This window comes from Anabrus simplex, chromosome 7 (genome assembly GCF_040414725.1).
Source record: "Anabrus simplex isolate iqAnaSimp1 chromosome 7, ASM4041472v1, whole genome shotgun sequence".
In the NCBI taxonomy this organism is placed as follows: domain Eukaryota; kingdom Metazoa; phylum Arthropoda; class Insecta; order Orthoptera; family Tettigoniidae; genus Anabrus; species Anabrus simplex.
This window is the reverse complement of record NC_090271.1, coordinates 305836042-305863684: the sequence shown is the minus strand read 5'-3', so window position 1 is coordinate 305863684 and position 27643 is coordinate 305836042. Positions and strand designations below refer to the sequence as shown.

The following is a 27643-nucleotide window of genomic DNA, read 5'->3' as shown; positions in this document are numbered from 1 at the left end:
GATGGATTTTGATAGGAGATAGATCCCGAGCATGCTTGGAATTTGTTTACTTGAAATTCACATAAATGTTGATTTTCTGAGGAAAGGAATACCGTAGGCCTATTGCTGAAAGACCAGAATTTTAATATTTCAACGTTCCCGTGTGTTCCGTAAGACAATACAGACATCAAAAGACACGTATTAGGCCCACGGTACTTGTTTATGGTAAAGCATGACAGAGAAAAATAAGAAATAAAAGTGCATTCCAATAAATTGTAGACAGCAATAGGTAGAATTATATGACACAACACTTCGCACAAATGTAAACAATTTATTTATCAGTAAAGCTAATATCCCGCCGAATTTGTTCTTTATTCACTACGTACGATAGCATTAATTCGCCACAAACAGCTGATATTATTACAAAAATGTCGGTCATTGAATTACTTGGCTCTGATTGGCCAATTCCAATCGACCATGCCTTCGACTATTCCTTCAGTGCAGCCAACGTTAGCGCCAACGACAGCTCGCCCGTTTAAACTAAACGAGTGTCAGAAATTGGTGGAGAAAATGGACGCAACTTTAAACTAGGTACTAAAGTTGAACGGGTTTAATTTATACCAGGTTTAACTCGATTTGGAGAAAATGGCCCTAAGGGTTGAAACATGTTCTGAAAATAATTTTATGACAGAAACTCGACTCTCAATTTTAGATGGTTATGAATTTCATGTTTTTGGTCCGTATTGAACAATATATAAGTAATAATAATAATAATAACTTAAATGTTTCCACCTTTTCAATACAATATATTCAAAAAATTACAAAATTATACGGTACTAGTTTCGACCCATCTAGGGGTCATCATCAGCCATATTGGAGCAAAGATCATTTGTGGCGAAATCCTAAGACAATATTATTTTAAAGAATAACAAGTGAAATGAGATGTTATGGTAATAGTTAATAATACAAGGAATATACATAATCAGAGGTTTTTAACAAAGAATAAAGTATAAATGGGGTGTTGTAAAAATTATAATCATGGAAATCAGTAAGTTCTTGTATTGAAATGAAATATGGCTTAGGAAGAGGGCTTAAGGTGGGGCTGAAGGGTGCGGGAGAAAGTGTAATTGTCTTGGAAAAGTACTTTTGATTAAATTTAGGATTGAGTTTAGGTTGGCTGCATTATTGTTTCTGAGGAAAGTGATAAATAGATCGAAGAGTATGTTGGGTTTCTCAGAGATTTCATTGAGATTGTGACTGGCATTAAAGTATTGGTCTAGGTGTATGTAGTAATTTTCCATTATGTTCAGTAAAGGGCCCTTGTTTGCTAATACGAGGATGTCCATGTCTTGTTCAATATTGGTGAAATTATGGTTATAATCTTGCATGTGTTGGCCAACTGAACATAATGGAAAATTACTACATACACCTAGACCAATACTTTAATGCCAGTCACAATCTCAATGAAATCTCTGAGAAACCCAACATACTCTTCGATCTATTTATCACTTTCCTCAGAAACAATAATGCAGCCAACCTAAACTCAATCCTAAATTTAATCAAAAGTACTTTTCCAAGACAATTACACTTTCTCCCGCACCCTTCAGCCCCACCTTAAGCCCTCTTCCTAAGCCATATTTCATTTCAATACAAGAACTTACTGATTTCCATGATTATAATTTTTACAACACCCCATTTATACTTTATTCTTTGTTAAAAACCTCTGATTATGTATATTCCTTGTATTATTAACTATTACCATAACATCTCATTTCACTTGTTATTCTTTAAAATAATATTGTCTTAGGATTTCGCCACAAATGATCTTTGCTCCAATACGGCTGATGATGACCCCTAGATGGGTCAAAACTAGTACCGTATAATTTTGTAATTTTTTGAATATATTGTATTGAAAAGGTGGAAACATTTAAGTTATTATTATTATTATTACTTCTCAATTTTAGTGTTTAAAATGTGACATACATTTTTTATTGTGGTATAATTATCACCATAGCTTACCTGCAGTAACACATCTGTCAAGATCTGCCTGTTTTGTACAGTTGTATCAAGAAGATAAAGCCGTAAATATACACATTCTTTTAAGAATTACTAGTTGTTTGATGAAAATATGACATAATTTTAAATTGCTGGGGAAAAGTGGCAGTTAGTGGGTGAATGACTATACTTCTAGCATTGTGAGTTGCTGCTATCAGTTCAAGAACTAAATAATAATAATAATAATAATAATAATAATAATAATAATAATAATAATAATATATTTAACCTTCCTTTACTCAAGGGCTGGTTGAGGGGGACAAGATATGTTGCACGCCTGTGCAATAACTAACAATCCTGATGTTGGCAAGGGAAAATAAAGGCTTTAGAGACAGCCTACCCCACTTCAACTTCATATAGAACATATTGTACATGCACTTGCTAATATTTGAACATGAGAAATATTGACCAAATGAGAAATATTAGCTAAAAGCCAATATCTTACTATCCAAGTTACAGATGGCTTCAACTTAATTGTAAGTTACATGGCTCTTCCATATTATTTTAACAGTATGCTTTATAAAGAATGCACTGCTATTCACACCTCAAATCCACATGGTCTCTGACAGGCTTTTTACGAATATAGGGTACTGTTTAGCCCATCTTTCCACTTATTTTTGAGGTGGCAGCAAAACATTGAAACTGACTTGAGAATGTTCAAAACATGACATATTTTTTTTATTGTGGTATAATTATCACCATAGCTTACCTACAGTAACACAACTGTGAAGATCTACCTGTTTTATACTGTAATCAAAATTCAAATTTGATCTCATTCATGCTATGAAAACATCAAATATGTTTTTTTGTAATGGACATCACAATGATCAGTCACGTGCTTTGTCATAATTCCGGACATCAGAGGTAAACTATTGTGACATTTCACTAGCTTTACAGGAGAACAGAAAAAAAGCTGCTAAGGCACATAGTTTACTACCTTTAGGGCAGGTGAAACCCACAGTTCTGACCATGGTAAACTATCATAAGAGCCAATGGAGTAAGGAGTGTGGTTGGCGGCATTGAGATTGAAATGTTGTATGATCACTTACCATTGTTTATCGCTGGGTTCTCCTTGTATATATGATAGCAGCACATAGCTTATCTTCATTCCTACAAAACATACACTTACAATAGTGTATCCACAAGAAGACATGACCAAAACAAGTCACATATGATAAAAATCTTTAAAATGTTGTTTTTTGCATTTATGATATTTTCCTCTGATATCCAGAATTAGGATGTCTACTTATCAAATGTTTGTATTTTACCCTATAATAACAAAAGCCTCCATTCTGATACTCTTCCATATTGTGCATGCTTTATTAAAGCTTATTTCTTTGTTGGGTCAGCTTTGTGGTGATCGGGCTTTTAGCCTCTGTTACTGGTATACCATATAAGTGTGGATTTTAACATATTATTTACATAAGCGGTCGCAAAAGAAACAACAGTAGAAGTATAGGCATGTGATAGTTCTGTCAGTTCATAAAGGATATTTAAGAGGATCACCAAAGAAAGGCAGAATACAACGTATATCATTGGTTGGGATATGAGAAATCATTTATCATGGGCAAGGATATATGTTGAGCACATCACCGCAAAGAAAGAAATGATTTATCATGCCAGTATAAAGTGATTCTGTAGTCTAATAGCATTCAGGATTGGATTTGTTGGATTTGTTATTCCAGGGGGTAAGGAGTTATTCATGAACTGGAAAATAGCAATGAGTGCAAGGTTACATGGTAACTCATGTTGGATCAGCTCTTTTTTCTTTTTAATGAACAGATGTACACTCTTAGAGTCTAAATGAAGTGAAAGAAGTAGTCATGTATCTGTTGATAATATGATATTCATGGTCCAATATATGTGATACTTCTCCAGCACCATTCCCACTTTCCTCAATGGTGTCCTTTCCCTCAGTTGCTCCATCGAAGCATGTAATCCACCCGTTATAAGCAGTACCTGCATTTCAATTGCATACACTACTACCAATCCAAATGCTGCCTGCTGTACAGGCAAGCACCGAGCTCGCATTCGGGAGATGGTGAGTTCAAACCCCTGAGGATGGTTTTCTATGGTTTTCCATTTTCACATCAGGCTAAGGCTTAACTTTAATTAAGGCCACAGCCACTTCATTCCTTTCCTATCCACCAGTCGCCTAAAACCTGCACCATATATATATGCCTGCCTGGTGGCTTTGATCATTAAGGTATCAAGTTTTTATGGTCTGACACCATGGTTAGCTGGTTCGAGTCCTGTTGGTGGAAAAAAAAATTCACTATCAAAACATTGATCAGGAGGGTAGGAGAGGCAGTGGTATACATAATTCAAATCACTAGATTGCATACCAAAAGCCTGGACTCAATTCCAAACCTATCCAGTGTTCATATGGAGTGAGGTCATGTGATGCTGTTGATGGTGATTCATTCGACAGGAGTAGGCTGTGTGCCAACACTGGGTTTCGCTCTCTCCCTACCTCATTGTCATTGTCATTACATACCTAGCAGCACAGGTTGCCCGTGGGCATCAGATAGGAAGACCTGAACCAGCGAGTTGGCCGTGCAGTTAGGTTTGCATAGCTGTGAGCTTGCATTCAGGAGATAGTGCGTTTGAATCTCACCATCGGTAGTCCAGAAGATGGTTTTCCATGGTTTCCCATTTTCACACCAAGCAAATGCTGGGGCTGTACCTTAAGTTACATTCAATCAATCCGTGCACATATTTAAACTTTTAACAAAAATGAAATTACAGGAAAGTTATACAGGGTAGATAAATGGGTAAATCTACTACGTTAAAAGCTCAAAACCAGCTCAAGAATTTGTTTCCAAATCTTTGGCATATCATTTACAGGTGAACCTGCTTCCACATTGTTTTTATTTGACAGGGTAAGTTATCTGCTGCAGGTCATTTAATCCTCACTAAAAAAAATAGAATATTGCACACTCGCTTCTCAAATCTAGAACAGATGTAGATCTGAACATTGGATAATCCCACCCAGGCCAACCTTTTCCACCTTGTAACTATTGCTAAACCTTCCACTTGTACAGTACTCTGCTCATTGCCTCTGCCTTCTCTGATAAAGTAATATTGAAATATTTCTTCGTCAACATACTCTACAGTTGTACGGCCTATGCATCCTAGTGCTTTATATGCACATTAATGAGTACACCTGAAAAACATATTTCATCCAGTAGGGCACATTACATATTTTGCTTCAACCAATCAAGGATTCTGTTTTCTTTTTATCCATGAGGAGTTAACAAACATCAGCAGTAGGGAACTGTTCTCTTTATGCTACTTTTAAAACCTTACGCGTATGTCAGTCTAACTTTAAAATGGAGTAGATGTATGTACGTCAGGAGGAAAACAACTGATGTTGTCTACAAGGAAATCTTATAAGGCCAGTCACCACAAATTCATATTTGCTCCCACGCAAAGCTGGAGCAGGTCGCTGGTCTTAAACACTACCGTAGCATATAAACCGATACATTATCCATAATCCTGAAGCCAACAATCCAAATATGAATGTAAAACTGTATTTGTTGTACGAAGTAAAAGTGCATGTGAGAAATGCAAAAAGGACAAACATTTAATGGTTTTAAACCTTTAATTGATTAGAAGTTAGATAGCTGACTTTCTTCCTATTTTTTGCAACAACCTTGTTCTTAAAATCATATAAGAGAACTACTATTGGATAAAATTAGGCATTCTAATGTCTAATGTCTCTGGAAACCATTAGGTTAATGGAACATTAAATGCCATGTTTATCAACTTTATGTTTTGTTTGTTCTTCACAAAGTATGTTGAAGGGAAGATACCATTGACTCCTTGTTTTTAATACCCTTTCCTGATGTTAAATACAGCATTAATCTTACAGTATCTTTGTAGAATGAAGTCCCTTCACTAGTTATATGTATCTTCGATTAGCAATAAAAAATGGCATTATTCTACTACAGTGCTGTTTAGTGGTAAAAAGTAGTTATGTTTGTGTTTTGTGTCCAGTATTTGGATCAGTATCAGTCTAGTCTTTGTTATTATATGTGGCTACTGTAATTTGGCTTTTTATGTTGTAATACCTTCATGGCTCAGCAATGTTATTGCAGTGTATTCTAATCCATATATAAAATTTTGGCTTTTAAGTATGTCCCTGATTGCCGCATGTCTAAAAAATCTCTCAATGTGCTCTGTTACTTGTCTGATGGGCATGCATCTCAATAACTAACTCATTTTTATTGCTGTAAATATTACTTTTTCCCTGATATATTAATGAATTGCTTCAGGGTGTTACTAGCAGATGATTTAATGTAGTAAAGGAAATAGTTTGCTGGCCTTCAATTTCTACAAGGGGTTATCATTGTGCATCTCACTACTTGGTTTAACTCGTAAAGTTTGCATTTTCCGTAGATTAAGTTAAAGAGCAGTCCTGTGTAAAATGATACAAAGCTGAAAATAGAGGGCTCGAAGAAGAAAACAGAACCGTATTTTCCACATAAGAATCCGATCGTACGTTTGGGACATAAACAGCTGAGTGTCGAACATAGTGACGTCACTTCTACCCTTTGCTAGTTCAGCATCAAGCAGGATCATGCATGCAACAAAATTACTGCCACTCTTAAAGAAATCAGTGGCAGTTGCAAGATCCCTCATCTTTTCATCAGTTTCTTAATTATAAAAAGTGACTCAAACAATATCATTTCTGGGAAATAAAAATAGCTAGAAACAACTTTAAACCTTCTAAAAGAAATGTAATGTGTTCAAAATACTTCACAATGGCCGACTTTGAGACTTCAATAAAGAAAATCATAATTAAGGTCTGAAAAGGAAATCTTCTGACTTGCCTAAATCTAATCATAGTACCAGTACTTATCTGAGAAAAAAAAATTGTTGCCAATTTATTTAGCTGGTACAGGTAAAGGTAATCTTGAAACTGTTACGGATATTAGAGAAAAACTACTTCTGAATATATGGAAAATAATAAATCGATTCAATGCAAAGGTGGGTTGGGAAATTTTCCGCTACTTGGAGGACACAAGTGAAGAAGGACCAGCAGATCTGGTTATCTTCCTAAATTGTAGACTGAGAGTAGGAAGAGGAAATATCTGAAGAAATGGCAGTCATAAAACTTTCTTCAGCTTATCCCACTTATTTCTGGGGTCACTGGAGCCACCCAAGCTCATTTTGGTTTTGGCTGGGATTAAAGGCTGGATGCCTTTCCTGATGCCATATGATTTAACCCTGCTGTTCTGTTCACTTTTACTTGACGAATATAGTGTTCGGGTCAATATGACCCAACGTACCAAAATGCTGAAAAAAATCATGTTAAAACATTATTTTTGTACAGTTGTTAGCTATCGACATTGTTCTATTCCAATACCTTGTTGATAATAATAATAATAATAATAATAATAATAATAATAATAATAATAATAATAATAATAATAATTTTATTAAGGAATATGTCCTATTTAAATATTCATATAAATTGGAAATAACAGACAGTTTTCAATACAATTATCTCAGAGAACACTACAGTTCTTTTCTTACTTTCTTCTTATTGATTGCAGTGTTGACACAAGTAGGTGACATATGTTCTACAAATATGTTTACTACATTTTCCAAACAATGTGTTTCTTTTATTGTCATTGCTAGATGGGTAGAACTTACAGCGTGCACGTTTCATAGATTTTCTTGTTGTTACTGACTCTGACACACAGTCACATTTTTAGGCTTTTGGATGCTTCTGATCATTCTCAAAGAATCTTCCGTTCTTGGAAGATGCATCCTTCATGCAACGTGTTCTCTTATCAGTGACTTTCCAAGTTCCTCCAAGAATATTCTCCTTGTCAATTTGCTCGTATTCCATTTAGGGTCAACCAAGTCCACAAGAAATGCACTATATGCAGAGACATCAAGAATATCGTAGAAAACTATCATTGGCCACCTTTTGGTTTTTCGTTTGCATGTATATGTACCGGTTAGCTGATAAAAATGTCTACGCCCCCTTTGGTTGAATTATAGTCCAAAATCCTTTTTGGCTTCTTATCAGCCCTGTCAACGATTTCCTCATTATGGTGGAGAGTGCTCATACGTACAATATTCTTACTTCTCTTAGGAATATTATAGACCACAGTAGTGTTATTTGTGAACTAAAATGAAGAGCTAGTACCTCCATGTTGGTCATTTTATGTGGAATATCCGGCTTATTTTTCCATATAGTTCCCAAAGTAGTTATTTACCTTTTCAGAAGCAGCTGTCCCAAATCATATGACGTAAAATAGTTGTCACACGTGATATTCTGATCATGTAAGTCAAAAGTGAGATCATATACTGCCCTCATTCCCTGATTTCTTTCTGGTGCCAGTCCGATTTCCTGCTAACTCCAGGGGTACTCTTGGTGATGTCCGAACCTAGTAAGAGGCGTTGTTGTGCTGGTGGATGCAACTGCCATTTTATATTCTGATTTTTAGAAAAATGTCTACACTATTTTGTACAGGCTGTGGACTGTTGTAATTGTCATCAGAACAGACTCTTTCAGATGCATTACTGACATGATCTTCGAACTCAGGAAGAGATTCTTCATATGCCTACACACTTACTAATTCTTCCAAATCATAATCTGTCAATGGTCTAATCGCCATCACAATTCAAACAGAGTAGAAACAAAGCATTCAGGTTGTTGAGAGCAGGTAATTATTTCCTAGGAAGAGAAAGAAACAAACCTGTTGTTGTAAACGCATGGAGGCTTAGGTAATTGTTGAGAGTAAGTTGGAATGACAAAAATTGCTATTCCATGAAATATAACAAAAAACAAATTTCAACATTTCCATTCTTTAAAAATAAATCCGAATAACAGTAATCGTATTTGTGTCGGGTCACAATGACCCGAACGTTACATATGTAACTATTATAGTTTATGCCCAAACGACTTAAACTATTGAAAAACATTTTTAAACATGTGCTGCTTTTCTATTTTCATACAAAGTCACCGGGTTTCATAAATGTTTATTGGTATTTAAAATATGAAAAATGACGTGTATATTCATTTCGGGTCATATAGACCCGAACAGAACAGCAGGGTTAATAGATGAAAATTTCAACCCAGGATGGACTGGGATTCAAATGTCATTTTTTCTGTGTAGGAAGCCGGCAGCTTAGCCACTGAGTCAATCGTGGCCCCAGAGAAATGGTTGCCATAATAGATGATAAAGATGTAATGCATTTATTAACTACTGAGCTCGATAGCTGCAGTCACTTAAGTGCGGCCAGTATCTAGTAATCCGGAGATAGTGGGTTCGAATCCCACTGTCGGAAGCCCTGAAGATGGTTTTGCGTGGTTTCCCATTTTCACACCAGGCAAATGCTGGGCCTGTACCTTAATTAAGGCCATGGCCGCTTCTTTCCCATTCCTAGCCCTTTCATATCCCATCGTCGCCATAAGACATATCTGTGTCGGTGCGACGTAAAGCAAATAGCATTTATTAACTAGGGTACTTCTGTGTTCCTGCTGCAAGCTCATATCAATACGATGTTTACTTTTTGTGACATCTGACTTGCCAACTAGGCTGCATCAAACCAGCTGTAAAATAATCTGATGTATAAAACATTACTGAAAATCCATATGAACATGAGTGATCTGAAACCATATGCTTTTGAACCCACAAGAAATCTACACAGTCAAATAGTGACAAATTGTAATTGGGCAGAAGCAATAATATTTCTTGGTTTAAATGTGAAAGTTGTAATCCCATGCCAGTGGACATCAGAAGTGTGTGTTGTCATGAATTCCAAAATATAAATGAAGTAGATTCTGGATAGAGAGATGCTTAATTCAACACAACGCAATTTAGCTGTAAAAGCGAAAAAGTAGTGTGGCTTGACCTGAGATATCCCAGTTCCTAAGATATGGAGATTCACAGCATTAAACATTTTGTGAGATGGATTAATTCATGAGCTGTAATTGATCTTAAAAATCGTATTGTTATAACATCATGTGCAGTGAATCAGATAAGAAATGAGTTCCCTCATTTTAATGGAATTTATCAAAATTTAAGAGCTCCTGAGGGTGTTCCCCCATCCTAAGTTGCTGTTTATTTAGAAAGATAAGTAAATTATCACAATATTTTGCATTCAGTAGTAGAATTTTTGCAAGCCAATTGTGTTATACTCATATGATTTTAACGCTCGAATGTACAATAACATACCTCTATTATGTATACAGCTGATGGCTAGTGGAATAAGTGATGTCACACATAATTCATTAATCATTGTTTTTCCACTTCTCATACCCATAATACCGAGTGAGTTGGCCGTGCGGTTAGGGGCGCACAGCTGTGAGCTTTAATCCAGTTGATAGTGGGTTTAAACCCCACTGTCGGCAGCCCTGAAAATGGTTTTCCATGGTTTCCCATTTTCACACCAGGCAAATGCTAGGACTGTACCTTAATTAAGGCTACAGCCGCTTCCTTCCCACTCCTAGGCCTTTCCTATTCCATCATCGCCATAAGATCTATCTGTATCAGTGCTATGTAAAACAAATTGTAAAAAAAAAAAATTAAAAAAATAACCACATTGAGTTTGAACAAAAATCAGAACTCTTGTAGTTTTTCTTCCTTTTTTAAGCAGTGATACTGACAAGTAATTTAAGACCGGGCTTGTCTGATCAGCTACAGGTACAGATTAGATTGTCATAAAAATTACAACTTCATTCGTTAGGCACTCTCCTCCTGCGCTCAAGGTAGTCTGGTTGAATCCAATCTGCACAGTGGTTTGCTTTCATACGTATGTAAGTTAGGGAGACCCATGTCATTAACTTTCTTGATACATTAAAGAAACATTTTTCAGGTCAATATTTCAGCATTTTATTGTCTTATAAGATTGATTGTAGCTGTCGGAAGTTTAAATGTATAGACATTATCATAAAAATGTCCTCGCCGTGGAGAACAGAAGTTGCCATATATACATGAATATTCCCAGCCGTCAAATAATCCTTGCACCTAATTTTAGGAAGAGAATTTTTTTTTGGTAGATCAATATTTACTGTGTACTGAAAACCGTATATACTACAGCAGAATAAGTTATACAATTATTAAAGGACTAATTGCACCGTAATCTTCATTCGTATAGTCCAGCGGCATTTCAAAATATACTAGTGTCTGGTGTACATTACCAGTTTAGGAGAGTAAATACAATTTCTCTGGCACAAACCAATAACACATTTATGGAAATTGACTTTTTTTTAATTATTTTTTTTATTGACAGAGATTTTGCGCAGTGCTAGTCTCCTTGTGAAAACTGAAGTTATTTCATTCAAAACTATGCGTGAACCATCCATGGCTAGCCGTACAACTCATAATTTTAAACTCTCTTGCTACTGCATAACTGTGAGCTTGCATTTGGGGGATAGTGGGTTCGAATCCCACAGTCAGAAGCCCTCAAGACGGTTTTCTGTGGTTCCCCATTTTCACACCACGCAAATGCTGGGGCTGTACCTTAATTAAGGCCACAGGCACTACCTTCCCAATCCTAGCCCTTTCCCATTCTTGCGTCACCAAAAACCTTTGAGTTGGTGTAACATTAAAACCACAATGTAGGGCTTTTTTTGTTTTTCTATTTGTTTTAAATTGGACTGCAACAGACAGATCTTATGGTGACCATGGGATAGGATTAGGAAGAAAGTAATAAATAATATCTGCTTTACGTCCCACTAACTACTCTCTCATAATTCTCAGAGACACCGAGGTGCCAGAATTTTGTCTCGCAGGAGTTCTTTTACGTGCCAGTAAATCTACTGACATGAGTCTGACATATTTGAGCACCTTCAAATACCACCAGACTGAGCCAGGATTGAACCTGCCAAGTTGGGGTCAGAAGACCAGTGACTCAACTGTCTGAGGCACTCAGCCCAGCAGGAAAGAAGTGGCTTTGGCCTTAATTAAGGTACAGCCCTATCATTTGCCTGGTGTGAAAATGGGAAACCACAGAAAAATATCTTCAGGGGTTCAGGCACATCATCTTCCGAATGCAGGCTTACAGCTACATGACCCAAACCCCATGGCCAACCTGCTCCATTTGGTGCTTTTCTGTCAACCTATAACAAGAACTCGCCCTAGCCATCTAAACACGTTGCTACTTAAACTGACACCACACAAATGATGCAACATACTCACAACATGCTTCTCACTTGTGCAGGAACATGGTTGCTAACAGGGTGGGCAGAAAAATTATGTACCAACTTTACCGCAAGTAATACCCGGATCCCAACTTTTCACCCCCAAATTTTGAAAAAAATGTGCAGAGACTATTCACGTATATACGATCTTTGCTGCTGAAAACAAGAGTTTATGAACATAATACTTCAGTTGTCGTTTCACTTAAATGGAAATCTGTCAGGTCGGCAATTATGACAGTTGTAATTAGGAATACAATGGATATTATGCCATTGAAGGCTTATTATCAAGCTTTCGTAGAATTGAACTGTTAGGGTTGAAACAGAGTAGTTGCAATAAAACTTGACAGAAAGATGAATCAATGCACATACTTAATGGTAATGGTCATTCCACATTAATACTTATGCATTTTTTTTTTAATGTAAATGAAACATAGTGTATCAAAAGTATGGATAACAATGAAACCTGCTAGGGTGATAAGACCTCAGAACATCACTGCATGCCTTTTGTTACATAGAATGTCCACAGCATGACAAAACGAATGCTTCTGAACATGAATCTGACAGTTTCCTTGTTGCACCCCCAGCCTGGAGAAAGGACTTTGTGTGATGGGTTGCAGTGATATTTCTTCCACTGGTGGACATCACCCTACCTGAGAGGGGAAAGCAGTTGACCCCTATTAAGAAGTCCAGTTAGTTACCATCACTTGATATTCAGCATTGAGTTACTGGCTGTGTAGTCTACTCTCTTCTGTAGCAAGGTGTACTTACACTCTGGCCAGAAAGGTGTTTTATAATTAGAACTATTGGTATATTTCCACAATGTATGTGAAGGGTCATTCTGCTTGATCATCAGCTAACTGCTCTGAGTCGCCCAGCTATTTTTCAGTCATTTATTACGGCACTACAGCACTACCATTGATTTTATGACAAAGTTATTGAATTTAGTCTACATTCAATGATCATTCACCCAAGTTTCATTGAAATCTTGTCTGATCCAATACAAACAGTTCTCTTGTTCGTACCTAATGTATAGGTGGGCTTTTAGTGAGAATGGTTGTTGGATAACATAAGTTTATGGTTGTTTTACTTTTTACCATATAATAATTTATCATCACAACTAAACAAATGAATTAAGCAGTTAAAGTACTGAACTGATGTGTGATAATTCTGACATACCATTTATGTGCTATAAAACCATTACTAAATTTTTTATTTAATTAACAGCATCCAGTGAGTTCCCCCAGAAAATGTGCGTGACTGTCCTTTGTCCCTGAGGGAATATTTAAGGTCGTAGAAAGGATGACAGTGACCTTCTTATGGTAAAGAGCAAAATTTACAAACTTATTACAAAATCTTCTGAACAATCTAAAATTGTTTGATAAAGGGTGGATCAGTTTACTAAAATTTGTATCATCTCTTATATTGTTGCAAATCTAAGTAAACCGAGCTCGATAGCTGCAGTCGCTTAAGTGCGATCAGTATCCAGTATTCAGGAGATAGTAGGTTCGAACCCCACTGTCGGCAGCCCTGAAAATGGTTTTCCGTGGTTTCCCATTTTCACACCAGGCAAATGCTGGGGCTGTACCTTCATTAAGGCCACAGCCGCTTCCTTCCCACTCCTAGCCCTTTCCTGTCCCATCGTCGCTATAAGACCTATCTGTGTCGGTGCGACGTAAAGCAACTAGCAAAAAAAAAAAAAATCTAAGTAATGAAGTTTCGGTTTTTATTCACATTGTTCATCACTACTTTAAATGTGTGCCTGGCTTATTTTAGTCACAATCATACATAGTTTGTTGGAAATTATTTTATTACTAACATTAGGGGAACCCCAGATTTTGTTTCTTTACAAGTACTGTGTTGTTTGTTTTGAAACATACTCTACTACTGTAGTCCATAAAACACATTTCTACAAAACTTGACCCCCACCCCACCCCATTTCATACGAAGTACCCCTCATAGCATTCTTTCTGTAGATCAGTCATCTTCATGAAGAGCATGCGTAAGTTTGGCCTGGTATAGATTCTTCCAGAGGGCTTTTATTATGCATTTCCAAACTGTTCTTAAAATTTCAGGCTTTGGAGTTGACACTGGTAGTTAATTTATGTAGACTTTCAATGACAGATATTGCCAACTTCTATTTTCCCATTGCATGGAAAGATCCACTGCCTTACGTATTTTCAAATTTCAGGCCAGGTTATGAATAGACCTTGTGAGCTAAATAACTCAAGGAAATTTCTCAGAATTCCTCTGTAAGAGAGAGAATAATTTTTGTGCTAATACCATGTAAACTGCATGTTTTTAAAATGGAAGTTTAAGATCCGTACTGATTCTAATTTAAAACATTAAATTAAAGCTGCCATTCTTACAAGAAGCGAATGCTGTCATTGAAACGTGCCGACCTACCATTTGGTTAAACTGAAACTTATCTTCATGTACAAATACTCATAGATTCAGTAAACTTACGTGACAACCTGTACATTCATAGTTTTGCAATTCTTGTATGACCAAGATGGTTCATACTCCATGTCACTTCATATGTAGAGAACAACTTTAAATGATTGCTTTTGGTATACAGTACTTGGAATGTTTTTTAAAAATCATGCTTTCAAAATATTGGGAGGAAAGACATTCTGCAGGACATACTACTACAAAAGACACTGTTTATATGTATGTTATTGGACTAATTCCACACTTATATGAGCCCCTCCATATCTGGCATGTTCTGCATTGCACTTTTGTTGTGAGCTTCCCTTAGCACTGTGTGTAGACATCCATCAGTTAAACCTTATTATGGAGATCCTGGGAACCCCACATGATGATTTCATGAGGAAAATATCCAGTGAGTCGGTGAGTAAAGCCTCTTTTTTTTTAAAAAATTGAGAGTAGAACTTGCTTATAATTTCCATTATCATGCATATTGTGCTAATATCCTCTTTATTTCCAGTGTGGCTTTTATTTTGCTATATGTGTTTGTTGTAAATTTAGAATATTTCTGATCTGAAATTATGTGTTAATTTAGAACTGTGTAGTTTGAATTAAATTTAAAGTAGATCCAAGACCTTTTTCTAGAGTTTGCTTATGACACAGAGGCATTGCTCTAAGACTATTATTCTGCTCATTAGCATTGCATGAACCTGTTTGGTTAGAAAACTGAACTCCTTTATAGTGCATGTCATATTAACTGCATGTTGCATTGCAGGGTTTGGAGGTTCATACTATGTAAAATTACTTTCCTATCTTTATTCAGTCGTTTCTTAGCTGTTTTATTACACAATTCACATATTGTCTTAGGAACATTAAAAAAATGGTATATATTTTACTAGAGCAGTGAAAACTTGACCATTTTGGCATATTTAAGTATAGCTAGCACTAAGGTGCATTCAGTCTGATTTTAAATATTTGTTTCAAATACTTCTTTTATGCTAATCCTTTGTGTTTGCTTTGAATGACCAAAGCCACGTATGATGAAGCATAAGCCATTTGAGTGTAGGGTTCGGTAGATAAATGAATGACATAGTGAGACCATTCTGTCTTTGTAATTGTATTTTGTTTTATCTACATAAGCTTTTATGCCAAAGTAATAAAATGTAATTTTTATGTTATAGATAGAACATATGTTTTGCTGACAATTTTTCATTATTAAGGGTGATTCAAGTCTGTTCTGCCAAATAGTAGAACTGGCTTCCTAATTCATAAGAGTAAACTTTTACTTGAAATTAAATAGCGACTTACAGAACCAAATAAATCTGAATACAACAAATATCTTATATATCTTTTCTTCTTAGATACTCCTGGCCAGCTGAGAGTTATAATTGATGAAGAGGACAGTCTGGAGCAATGTTGTCAGATCCAAAAATAATATTTTAGAAGATACGGACTCAAAAATTTTGGAAGATTTGGTCAAAGTTTTGGAAGATTTTTTTTTTTTACAATTTGTTTTACGTTGCACCGACACAGAAAGGTCTTATGGTGACAATGGGATGTGAAAGGCCTAGGGGTGGGAAGGAAGCAGCCGTGGCCTTAATTAAGGTGTGAAAATGGGAAACCACAGAAAACCATCTTCAGGGCTGCCGACAGTGGGGTTCGAACCCACTATCTCCCGGATGCAAACGCACAGCTGTGCACCCGTAACCACGTGGCCAACATGCCCAGTCAGAAGATGTTCATCAATATATCGTAACAGGCTATTGATGATATACCGTAAACATATCATTGAATCACTTAAAATTAAATTTGTTTAGGTGGAAGCCATTAATTTTGTGTTTATTTGGTAAGAGGAGATCAATTTGGTAAAATTTGACCAGAAGAAGAGATAGAATGATAGGACATGTCTTAAGACGCCCAGGACTTGCACAGTTGGTTTTTGAGGGAAGTGTTGGTGGTAAGAATGGTAGGGGTAGACCAAGCTATGAATATGAAAAGCAGATGTAGGATGCAGCAGTTACTTAGAAATGAAAAGGTTAGCACATGATAGGGTGGCAATGAGAGCTGCGTCAAACCAGTCTATGGACTGATGACTCAGGCAACAACAATGCAGTTAAGATAACTTCTAAGTTTCTCTGTTTGTCGAACACAAGATACAACACTATTTTACTGCTAGGAATGTACTAGTGTTTTATAAATTTGTAAGTGTGATCGATGGACTGAAAAAAAAATTAATATTAAGTAGTTACAGAACCAACACTGAAAGACAGATTTTTCATGATTTTCACTCATTAATGTATGATTACATTTAATTTTACAAAATAGTATTTTATTTTTTTCCTGTTCTGTTCAACTTCTTTTATTTTTAACTTTTATACTCTATGTATCATATTAGAAACCCTTTGAAGTTGGGTTCATGGTTTATATTGCATAGCTATCCGCTTGGGAGATGGTGAGTTCGAACTCCACAGTTAACAGCCCTGAAGATGGTTTTTCCATAGTTTTTCATTTTTACATCAGGCAAATGCTGGACCTGTACCGTAATTGAGGCTATAGTTACTTCCCTTGCCAGTCGTAGCCCTTTTCTATCGCAGCATTGCCATTCCTGTGTCTCTTGACCTGTCTGTGTCAGTGTGGCATAAAAAAATAACAAAAACCTTTTTATGGAAGTTTTAATTGTAGGATTTTTTTTTTTTTCAGACCATAGGGATTGTTATACCTAAATTTTGATACAAAGAATTTTTTTTTTTAATTAATTTAGTCACTTTAACACTAAGGTCTTATCGTGACTTCTAACTGTAGAATTTACATTAAATTACAGTAGAGTGAAGAATGAAAGGAATATAAAAGATTTTGGTATTTTAAACTGAACAGTTAAATTTTTTAATACAGACCAGTGTCTTTGAAAAACTTGATAATTTGTTTGCACAATGAAGGAGATGAGACTGCCCCCTTAATATCCTTAGGTATACCATGGTACTGGCGCCATTTGTCATACAGTGAACAGTCTGTAATGATGTGCTTCACAGTCAACACACTATTGCATGCTGTGCAGATGGGAGGCAGTTTCTTCTCAAGGAGGTAGCTGTGACTTATCTTGGAGTGGCCGATCTGTATTCTAGATATTAGGACTTGATCTTGTTTCGGAAGGTTTGGAAGATAGTGTTGTACTGTAGATTCCGTTGTTACTTCGTGGAGTTTGCTGTTTGAAGTTTCAAGCCATTTTATCTTCCACTATTGGTATAATTTTTTTTTAGCATAGGCAATAATGTCAGTGTGAGGGGTAGCTATTGGTAGATCGCCTAGCTGGACGTAAGTAGCGTCTTTAGCTGCTTGATCAGCAGATTCATTGCCTTGAATACATCTATGATAGGGTACCCACACAAGGATGACTTGTTTGCCTTCTTTCATGATGTTGTTAAACAACAGTTGTATTTCTTGTACAAGGATTTGTTTTGATGATGGACTTTCTATTGCATTTAATGCACTTTTTGAACCAGAAAAAGGCATTATTGCAGGTGCTGGTTTTCAAAATATGTAGCATAGCCTGCTTTATTGTGTACAGCTCATTAGAGAAGACTGTATAGTAGTCAGGCAATCGGTACAGCATGGTACATTCAGGATATATAATCCCACATCCATTTCTTTCCTCACATTTTGATCCATCAGTATAGATTGCAGTGTGCCTTGGGTATTTATTAGAAAGTTCAAGAAATAATTGATGGTAGTGAGATCTGTCAATTTCATCTTTGACACTGTAATTTATTTCAAAGTTAATTGTTGGAAGGGTAATAGTCCATGGTGGGACATTAAGAGAGTTGTCTGCAAGGAGTATTGGAGGGATATTTAAATTTAATTCTTCAAGAAACTTGGTTATTCTGACATTGAAGGGCTGTGGTTGTGATCCTGATTTAATATGTGTACCTTGGTGCTTGTTAGGAAAAGCATACAACTTAATTCTTGATTCACTCATAGTTGCTATCTTGAGCGTGTAAGTCAAACTTAGTTGTCTACGTGTAATTGTGAGTGGTGGTTCATTTGCTTCTATTTGAATGCTGACTACTGGACTGGTACGGAAGGCTCCTAGAGCAATTCGAAGAGCTGTGGACTGGATGGAATCAATGATTTTGAGTGAAGACATTCTTGCAGAATTGTATACAATGCTTCCATAGTATAATTTAGCCCTAATAATGGCTTTGTATGTGTTCATTAGCACTTGGTAGTCTGCCCCCCCAGTTCTTTGCTGCCAGGATCTTCATTATGTTCAGCCTTCGCAAACAGTCATCTTTAAGGTTTTTCAGGTGAGGTATCCAACTTAACTTAGTGTCGAATAAAACTCCTAAGATTTTCATAGTTGTTACTGTTTCAGTTTTGTGATTCTCCATGTATAGCTCAGGGTCTTGTACAGTATGTTTATATTTGGAGAAGAGAATGCATTTGGTTTTAGTTTTGGAAAACTTGAACCCTGTAACTTTAGCCCATTTTTGGATATTATCAATTTATTCTTGAAGTAACTGTTGAGTAGTTAATTTATTTCTTCCTGCACTTATTATATTCAAATCAATGGCAAAAAGGCAAGCCTTTACTAGTAGGTGAATGTTGGAGACAATGCCATTTATTGCAACGAAGAGTAATGTGACACTGATGACTGATCCTTGGGGAACTCCATTGTCAATGGCTACTTCATGTGAAAGAGTTCCATTTGTCCTGACTTGAATTTGGCGATCTTTATGAAAATTATAAATGTAATAAAGCATGTTTCCTGAAATATTATGTTTCATCAATGTTTCAGTTAGTCTTTCCACACCATGTCATATGCCTTCTCAATGTCTAAACTAACAGCTATGAGGTGCTGATTATTCAGGAAAGCTTCTCGGATTTCTGATTCTAAACATATCAGAGTGCCTGTTATTGAACGTGCTTTACGAAAACCATTTTGTGCATCACTAAAAAAGTGTATTTGTTCCAAATACCAGCGTAATCTCGTGTTAACAATTTTCTCCATTAGCTTACACATTGTATTTATCAAGGCGATGGGACAATAATTATCTGGGATCAAAATGTCCTTTCCTGGTTTGAGTATAGGCACTACAATAGCACAACGCCATTGATCTGGAAATAGTTTGGAACTCCATATATAGTTGAAAATAGCAAGTAGATAATTGAGTGCACTATGTGGAAGCTGTTTTAAAAATTCATATGGAATGGATTCTGGGCCAGGACTAGATCTGCTGCATTTGTTGAGTTCTGTAACAATTTCTTGTAACTGTAAAGTATCATTATAAGCATAGTTCGGTGTAGGTTCAGTTTCACTTAAGTCTATCGGATCTCGAGTTGTTTTCATGTGAAGAAATTCAGGTTCATAATTGTTATCGCTAGAGATTTCTGAAAATGATTTAACCAATTGATCAGCTATTTGTTGAGGTTCATTTACAATTGACCCAGTGACTGGATCTCTTAGAGAAGTAATACAGAATTTATTGTATTTACCACTTATACTTTGGATTTTATTCCACATACCTTTTTGCGAAGTTTGGGAGGTTAAGGAGGAGACGAATATTAACCAGGAGGGTTTCTTACTTTATTTTATTTTATTTCGTGCTATTGCTCGATATTTCTGAAAATTGATTTTATTTTCAGGTGTAGAATTTCTTTTGTATAGGTAGTAAGCACGGTTTTTATTTTTGATAGCCTCTTTACAGGAATCGTTCCACCAGGGAACAGTTTTCTTGAAGGGCATAGGAGTGGTTTTTGGGATACTCTGGTCAGCAGATTTAATTATTACTTCAGTGAAGTCTTGAACAATATCATTGATGTGCTTAGAAGGAAATTTATTTAGTTGGAGTTAGATCATTTAAATAGTTATTTACAGTCTTTCTAAATGATTGCCAAATTGCCTTTTAAATTCCATTTACAGTATTGAGGTTTTGATGTGTTGTCTGGAGAACTTTGATCATCGTTAATTATGATGGGGAAGTGGTGACTTCCTTGTAGAGTTGAATAAATGGACTAGTTAAATAGTGCAGCTATGTCTAGCGTACATATAGTTAAATCTATGCTACTGTATGCTCCGTGTACTATATCAAAACGGGTTGAAGCAGTTGAGTTCAATAATACTAGAGTAAATTCATCTAGTATCTGCTCTATTTCTTTCCCCCTTGCATCAGTATTGCGACTACCCCATAAACTGTTGTGGCTGTTAAAATCACCCATCAAAATGAAGGGTTTGGGGAGTTGGTGTATTAGGTTTCTTAAATCATCAGCATGAGATGTACTATTCGTTGGAAAATAAACATTACATACGCATATAGCTTGTGGTAGGTATAATTAAACTGCAACTGCTTCTAAATCATTAGTTAAAGGAACCTCTTGATGGTGTAAATTATTTTTAACATAGGTAGCTGTGCCTCCAATTGCATGATTTGGATTAATTTGGTTTTTATAATGTAAGTTGAACTGTCTTAAATGGGAAACAAAGTTATCTCTAAAGTTAGTTTCTTGTAGACAGACAACTGAAGGCTACACAAGTAGAAGTTGTAAATACTCTTGCTGTGATCGAAAACTGTTGAGGTTCCATTGAAGTAATGTTATATTCATAAGAATGACAAACAGGTGTAGAGGAAATTTTATCATCATTATGTGAGAGAAGTAGAGTCATCGCTGGAGTAATCTGGAACTAAACTGTTAATTGCTTCACCTCGGTTTTCGCTGCTAGCCTTAAGCAGTTTCTTGACTATTCGAGTACTCCTGTTCTTAATGGATTTTTCAGTGTAGTATGGATATAGTTTTTGAAGAGCTTGAGCTAAACCCTCTAGATCTTGGGTGTAATTGGAAGCTCTTGTTGCTATGTCATTAACTCCAGTACTGTCTTAATTGGAGTTGTAAGTAACTGAGGGGAGAAACTGAGGGTTGGCTTCTAGAACTTGCTTAGTGTTTCCCTGCCTGTTCACTTGTCTTAGGTTCAGTTGTTAGAGGAGGTTTCGTAAAATCAAGGTCTTTTCTGCCTGTAGTTTCACTACTAAATAGTGATACTGGCCTCTTTGATCCAGCAAGATGAACACATGAGGGGTTTTGAGGACATTCCAAAGGAGAAGTTAGAGTTGTTTGGACTGAGGGTAAAGGCCCACAGTTTTGATTTTGAGAACACTGAAGAGATGTAGATGTAGCAGTTGTCTGAAGAGTAGTTTGTGAGGGAGTACAGGTAATATTTTCTTGACAGTTTGTTTTTATTTTTTGTGTATCCTCTACTAGTTGGGGAAATTCCGTTCGATTGATCTTGCCACGAGAATGACTATTTTGATTTAATGAGGAGCCTTCATTTATTATTTCATCATTATTAGGACAGTTTCTAGCTAAGTGCCCCTCAGTTTTACAAAGAAAGCAGGTGGGTGTCTCAGAGGATAAATAAATAAATAAATCCAGTAATTGGTACCCTCATATTCGATTTGGAGTGAGTCTGGAAGTTTGTTAAAGTCTTCATTTTGAACATAAATCTGTCTCTGAAAACTGAGAATGTGAGAAAATCCAGGAATTGTTAAACCTGCTCTAATAGGTGATATCTTTGACATTGGTTTAATGCTAAGTTTGAGAAATTCTTCTTCAATAACAATATTAGGAATCACAGGGCAAACATTAGATAGAATAACTTGTTTGTTTTTAGTTAGGAGAGGTCTTATTGTCCGCACTCAACCTTGTCCAGTCCTCACGTTGACTCTTGAATCATCAAGGTAGTGATGAGTATAATACAGAATTCCATATTTCACAAGTCTCTTCTCGGCTGTAAAGGAGGAGTATTAGTGAGGGCATGAAGTCAAGTTATTGCAGTACAACATGCAATGTGTAGAAACATAAAGGATGGCGCATGCTGGACTTCTGGATGAAACCTTACTGTACGCTTGTGTACCTGATATTGCATCCACATCATTTCCTTCAGTTCATTTCGTATAAGTTTCATATAATCGTGTGACTCCTGTAAGAAGCAACACATGAAAAACAAGTTGTATCTATTAGTTATGCAATTGTTTTTAGATATGACAAAACAATGTGGCATATTTTAAAAAACTGGGACTCCTTTTATATTGTTAACAGGAGCATTCATTAGTAGTTGCCATACAGGGATCTACAATTGAATTACTCAGTGGGATGAGTGTAATAGTTCTGAAACAATATTTTTACAAGGGTAATCCCAAGAATAAGGTCTCATATTTTTTTTATAAATACAGAACTCTGTTTGTTTGGCTGTTGGTCACAATATTGTGAAGAGCGTTTCCCACGCTCACATATAAACATGCGCACGCCCCGCTGAGCCACTCAGTCTTGCTTTGGCAGCCATTTAGAATGGGGCTCCCATTGGATGTTACCGTGAAGTGCGCGCAGTTATTTGGTTTTTTAATGCAAAAGGTACTGAACCGTTTGAAATCCATCGCCAATTGATGGAAGTGTATGGTGAGTCGTGCATGGATGTCAAAAAATGTTCGTAAGAGGTGTAGAGAGTTTGCAGACGGTCGGACTGAAATTCACAACGTTTGAACAAAGGAGCGGGAGACCATCCAATATCCGTCGAGACAGTCATGAAGGTTGAGCAAATCATGCGTGAAGATCGGCGGATCACCCTGGATGATTTCTGCACTTTGGTTCCTGAGGTTTCCCGAAGCGCCGCTGAAACTTCCTGAACAGCATGGCTGCAGGCTGGTATGACATGGGCACACAAAAACTGTCACAGCGTCTACAAAAATGCATCGACCGAAATGGTGTTTATGTAGAAAAATAGCTAAATGTTCAAGCTATAAAATGTAAACCATTGTAGAAATAAACAGGTCTATGTATTTATAAAAAAGTAGGAGATCTTATTTTTGGGATTACCTTCATAGTAAGAGGTTGTGTTAATAGCACCTAACATGCATTTGATATTACAGTAATGCACAATGCATCCTTTTGAACAATGTTATTGCTAAAATGTCGGAAATGACACCGAAAATTTAGAAGTAGTTATTTTCTTTTTTTGTCAAATACACTCATAAAGAAAACTCCATTACTGAAGAAACCAGGTGAATCTGATCTTTAAATAATTTTTTTTAAATGAGGCTGACGTTGTTCTGCTGAGATGCCCTGTCTTAGCTTAATTGGGTGAATTTTATTTGAGGGCAACACTCCATCTCAAGCTCATCCAATACACACAATAGGAAATTTCTATGTTAAAAGTTTGTATTGATATAAACATAAAAACTAGTAAGTTTTTTAAAAATTTAAGCTCTATTTATAAATTATGTATTCAGCAATATTCTATGCCTTGTGTTTTCAAAAACAAATATTCCTTTCCTTACTTAATTTCCAAACCACACCTCATTCAGAGCTGTTGATTTTAATATCCTGTTATCCATGCACATTTTCCCTTCTTTGAACATTTATTTATGCTTTTTATACCGCTAGAATGAAGACTTACTGCTAAAGTGTGTGCCATTGTTCTTTCGAGAGATGTATCAACAATTTATTCATTTGACCATTTTTATTAGTCTTTTTTGGTTCATATTTTATGTGACAGTCTCACTGAACTGGAAGACAGGAGATGATGTGAGTCCACCTTGCCAATACTGTACAAAAAACTGTTTAAGACATTATCTAATCGTACATTTTTCTGGAACACAATATGTTCTCTTATCAGCGAAAATATTTCCTAAAAGTCTTAAGGACTTGATAATCACATGCTCCAACATAATATAAACATCTTACTAATAAAAAAACTATTACTATAATTAATTTTTTTAAAATAAGAAATTGATATTTCCATTAACAGGATTACAATTTAAAAACTTCAGCTGTTAGATGTAAAGAAACTGCTGTCCAGTTTACTTTAAAATTATTTTTAAAAGTCCCTCCTTCTTTATTATAAATTATCCTGTACACTCATTATAATCTCCTTAATAATAAAAATCATGTGTGTATCAAAATCTTGTTAAAACTCAGTTTCATATTGTGGCTCCATTTGTACTCCTTGTGTGGGAAGTTTTTAACACCCTGTTTTTCAGTGTTGTGAGATTTCTAGATATATCAAGCATGAGATTGTTAAATCTATTTACTGGTATGACAGTCATCAGGAAGTGATAAAGCACAGATAAATCACAATGATGCAGAGAAGGCAGACTTCACATATCTGGCAGAGATCCCTATCTCGCCGGCTTTGACCGGTGCACAATTACATGAAAGATGTGGGACATGGTGCCAAGGTCCGTAGCCAAGTATGTGATTGGAAGTCGTTTCGTTCTGTGAAATAAGTATGGAATGGAGAGCTTTTTGGAGGAAAAAAGCCTGGATCATTGCAAAATGATACTCCCAACATTTTGGGAAGGACTATAATGAAACTTTTTTCCCAGTTACTCAATTGGATTAAATTTGTTTGGCCATCACATGTGCAGCACAGAACAGAATGAATATTCTTCAATACAATGTCACTACAGCCTATCTCAGTGGTTTGTTGCTATAAGACCTATCTGTGTCGGTGCGACGTAAAGCAAATTGTTAGCGGGGTGTAAGGTGTCTTGGACAAAGATGTGTTTATGGAGTTGCCTTACGAGATGGAAGAAATACTTGAATACATCGTTAGAAAGAAGAATCATGATCAAAAATTCATCTATGAAGCAAAGGCCATGTTGCAAAGGCTGAAAATGGGAAACTGTGTTTGTCACATGAAACAGACTAGTAGAGCTTGGCTCTGACACCTTGATCAACAATTACATAGTCAAGGAGCAGTATCAACGAAGAGAGATCCCATCCATATATATGTGAAGGACCAGGGTGAGGATCTAACCATCTTTGCAGTATACGCAGTATACACAGACGATATGTTGCTGATGTGTTGGAACCCTGAGAAAATTATTCAGTTCAAAAAGTGAGACTTTTGAATTAAAGAATCTTGGCAAAGCAAAGTGTTCTCCAGAGATAGACTTCTACATAGATAACATTAAGATTACATTGAATCAGAGGTCGTACGTAGAGAACATTCTGCATCATTTCAACATGTCAGAATGCAATCCCATATCCGTGCCTGCCATCACTGGAACAAAGCTCACCAAGGCCGATGTGTGACTAGTTCAGATGGTGACAAACCACTCTTCCGCAAACTCTTTGGATGTTTACTGTATCCTTCAATAGCTATACCTCCTGACATAGCCCATACAGTTAGTTGCCTCAGCCAGTACAATGATTGCTTTGGAAAGTCTTGTTGGATGATAGCAAAGAGGAGTTTCTGTAATTTAGAGGGTACCTTGGACTTGGAGATCAGTTACAGCTTTGGAAAGGGATCAATAATGGGCTACGTGGACACAGTTTATGGAGAGTTGATCGACAGCAGACTCCCATGGACTGGATACATCTTTTTTATTAATGACAGTCCTGTCACATGGTATTCCAGTAAACAATCCAGAGTAGCTGTGTCAACCACTGAGGCAGAGCATATGGTGCTCAGTGATGTCACCAAAGAACTCTCCCACCTTGGACATTTTTTGAAAGAGTTAACACATTGTATGACAACAATTTCAGTGCTCAGAAACTTGCCACAAATACTGTTTTTTATGCGCAAACAAAGCACATAGGTGTTCAAGGAATCGTTCAGTCTGGAGCCATGAATTTGGTGCATGTAGCATCTGGAGACATGCCAGGTGATATCTTGTCAAAGGCCTTGTCCAAACCGAAACATGAACAGTGTGTGCAAATTTTGGGATTATCAAGACCGAGAATTGAGGACCTGCAGATTGTCTTGAGGGGAAGTGTGGGAAACACCTATAGAGCGATCCAACTCTGCCAGTGATTCCTGACTGACGTCACCAAAGGGCACAGGTCACACTGACGTTAGGTTTTTTTTTTACATAATTTTTTGCATTGTTTTATAAATTGTACCTAACTTACTTGAGTACTGAATATACACTGACTGACAGTGACAATGCAACACCAAGGGGGAGTGGTTCGAAAGGGATGAAAGTTGGGGAAAAAACAGAGACGGCACGGACGAATAATTGATGTTTATTTCAAACTGATATGCAGGTTACACAATGCGCATGGCATCGACTCAGTAGGATGTAGGACCACCGCGAGCGGCGATGCACGCAGAAACACGTCGAGGTACAGAGTCAATAAGAGTGCGGATGGTGTCCTGAGGGATGGTTCTCCATTCTCTGTCAACCATTTGCCACAGTTGGTCGTCCGTACGAGGCTGGGGCAGAGTTTGCAAACGGCGTCCAATGAGATCCCACACGTGTTCGATTGGTGAGAGATCCGGAGAGTACGCTGGCCACGGAAGCATCTGTACACCTCGTAGAGCCTGTTGGGAGATGCGAGCAGTGTGTGGGCGGGCATTATCCTGCTGAAACAGAGCATTGGGCAGCCCCTGAAGGTACGGGAGTGCCACTGGCCGCAGCACATGCTGCATGTAGCGGTGGGCATTTAACGTGCCTTGAATACGCACTAGAGGTGACGTGGAATCATACGCAATAGCGCCCCAAACCATGATGCCGCGTTGTCTAGCGGTAGGGCGCTCCACAGTTACTGCCGGATTTGACCTTTCTCCACGCCGACGCCACACTCGTCTGCGGTGACTATCACTGACAGAACAGAAGCGTGACTCATCGGAGAACACGACGTTCCGCCATTCCCTCATCCAAGTCGCTCTAGCCTGGCACTATGCCAGGCGTGCACGTCTATGCTGTGGAGTCAATGGTAGTCTTCTAAGCGGACGCCGGGAGTGCAGGCCTCCTTCAACCAATTGACGGGAAATTGTTCTGGTCGATATTGGAACAGCCAGGGTGTCTTGCACATGCTGAAGAATGGCGGTTGACGTGGCGTGCGGGGCTGCCACCGCTTGGCGGCGGATGCGCCGATCCTCGCGTGCTGACGTCACTCGGGCTGCGCCTGGACCCCTCGCACGTGCCACATGTCCCTGCGCCAACCATCTTCGCCACAGGCGCTGCACCGTGGACACATCCCTATGGGTATCGGCTGCGATTTGACGAAGCGACCAACCTGCCCTTC

General features: G+C 37.2%; 1 protein-coding gene across 1 annotated transcript in view; it reads left to right on the top strand.

Annotated features, from left to right (window-relative positions):
* LOC136877599 (mitogen-activated protein kinase p38b) overlaps window positions 1-27643 on the top strand; it is a 166720-nt gene that overhangs the window by 87972 nt on the left and 51105 nt on the right. Inside the window, exon 7 of the mRNA XM_067151763.2 lies at window positions 14967-15046. Within this exon, the coding sequence (XP_067007864.2) occupies window positions 14967-15046 (80 nt within the window). The remainder of the gene's footprint in view (window positions 1-14966; window positions 15047-27643) is intronic.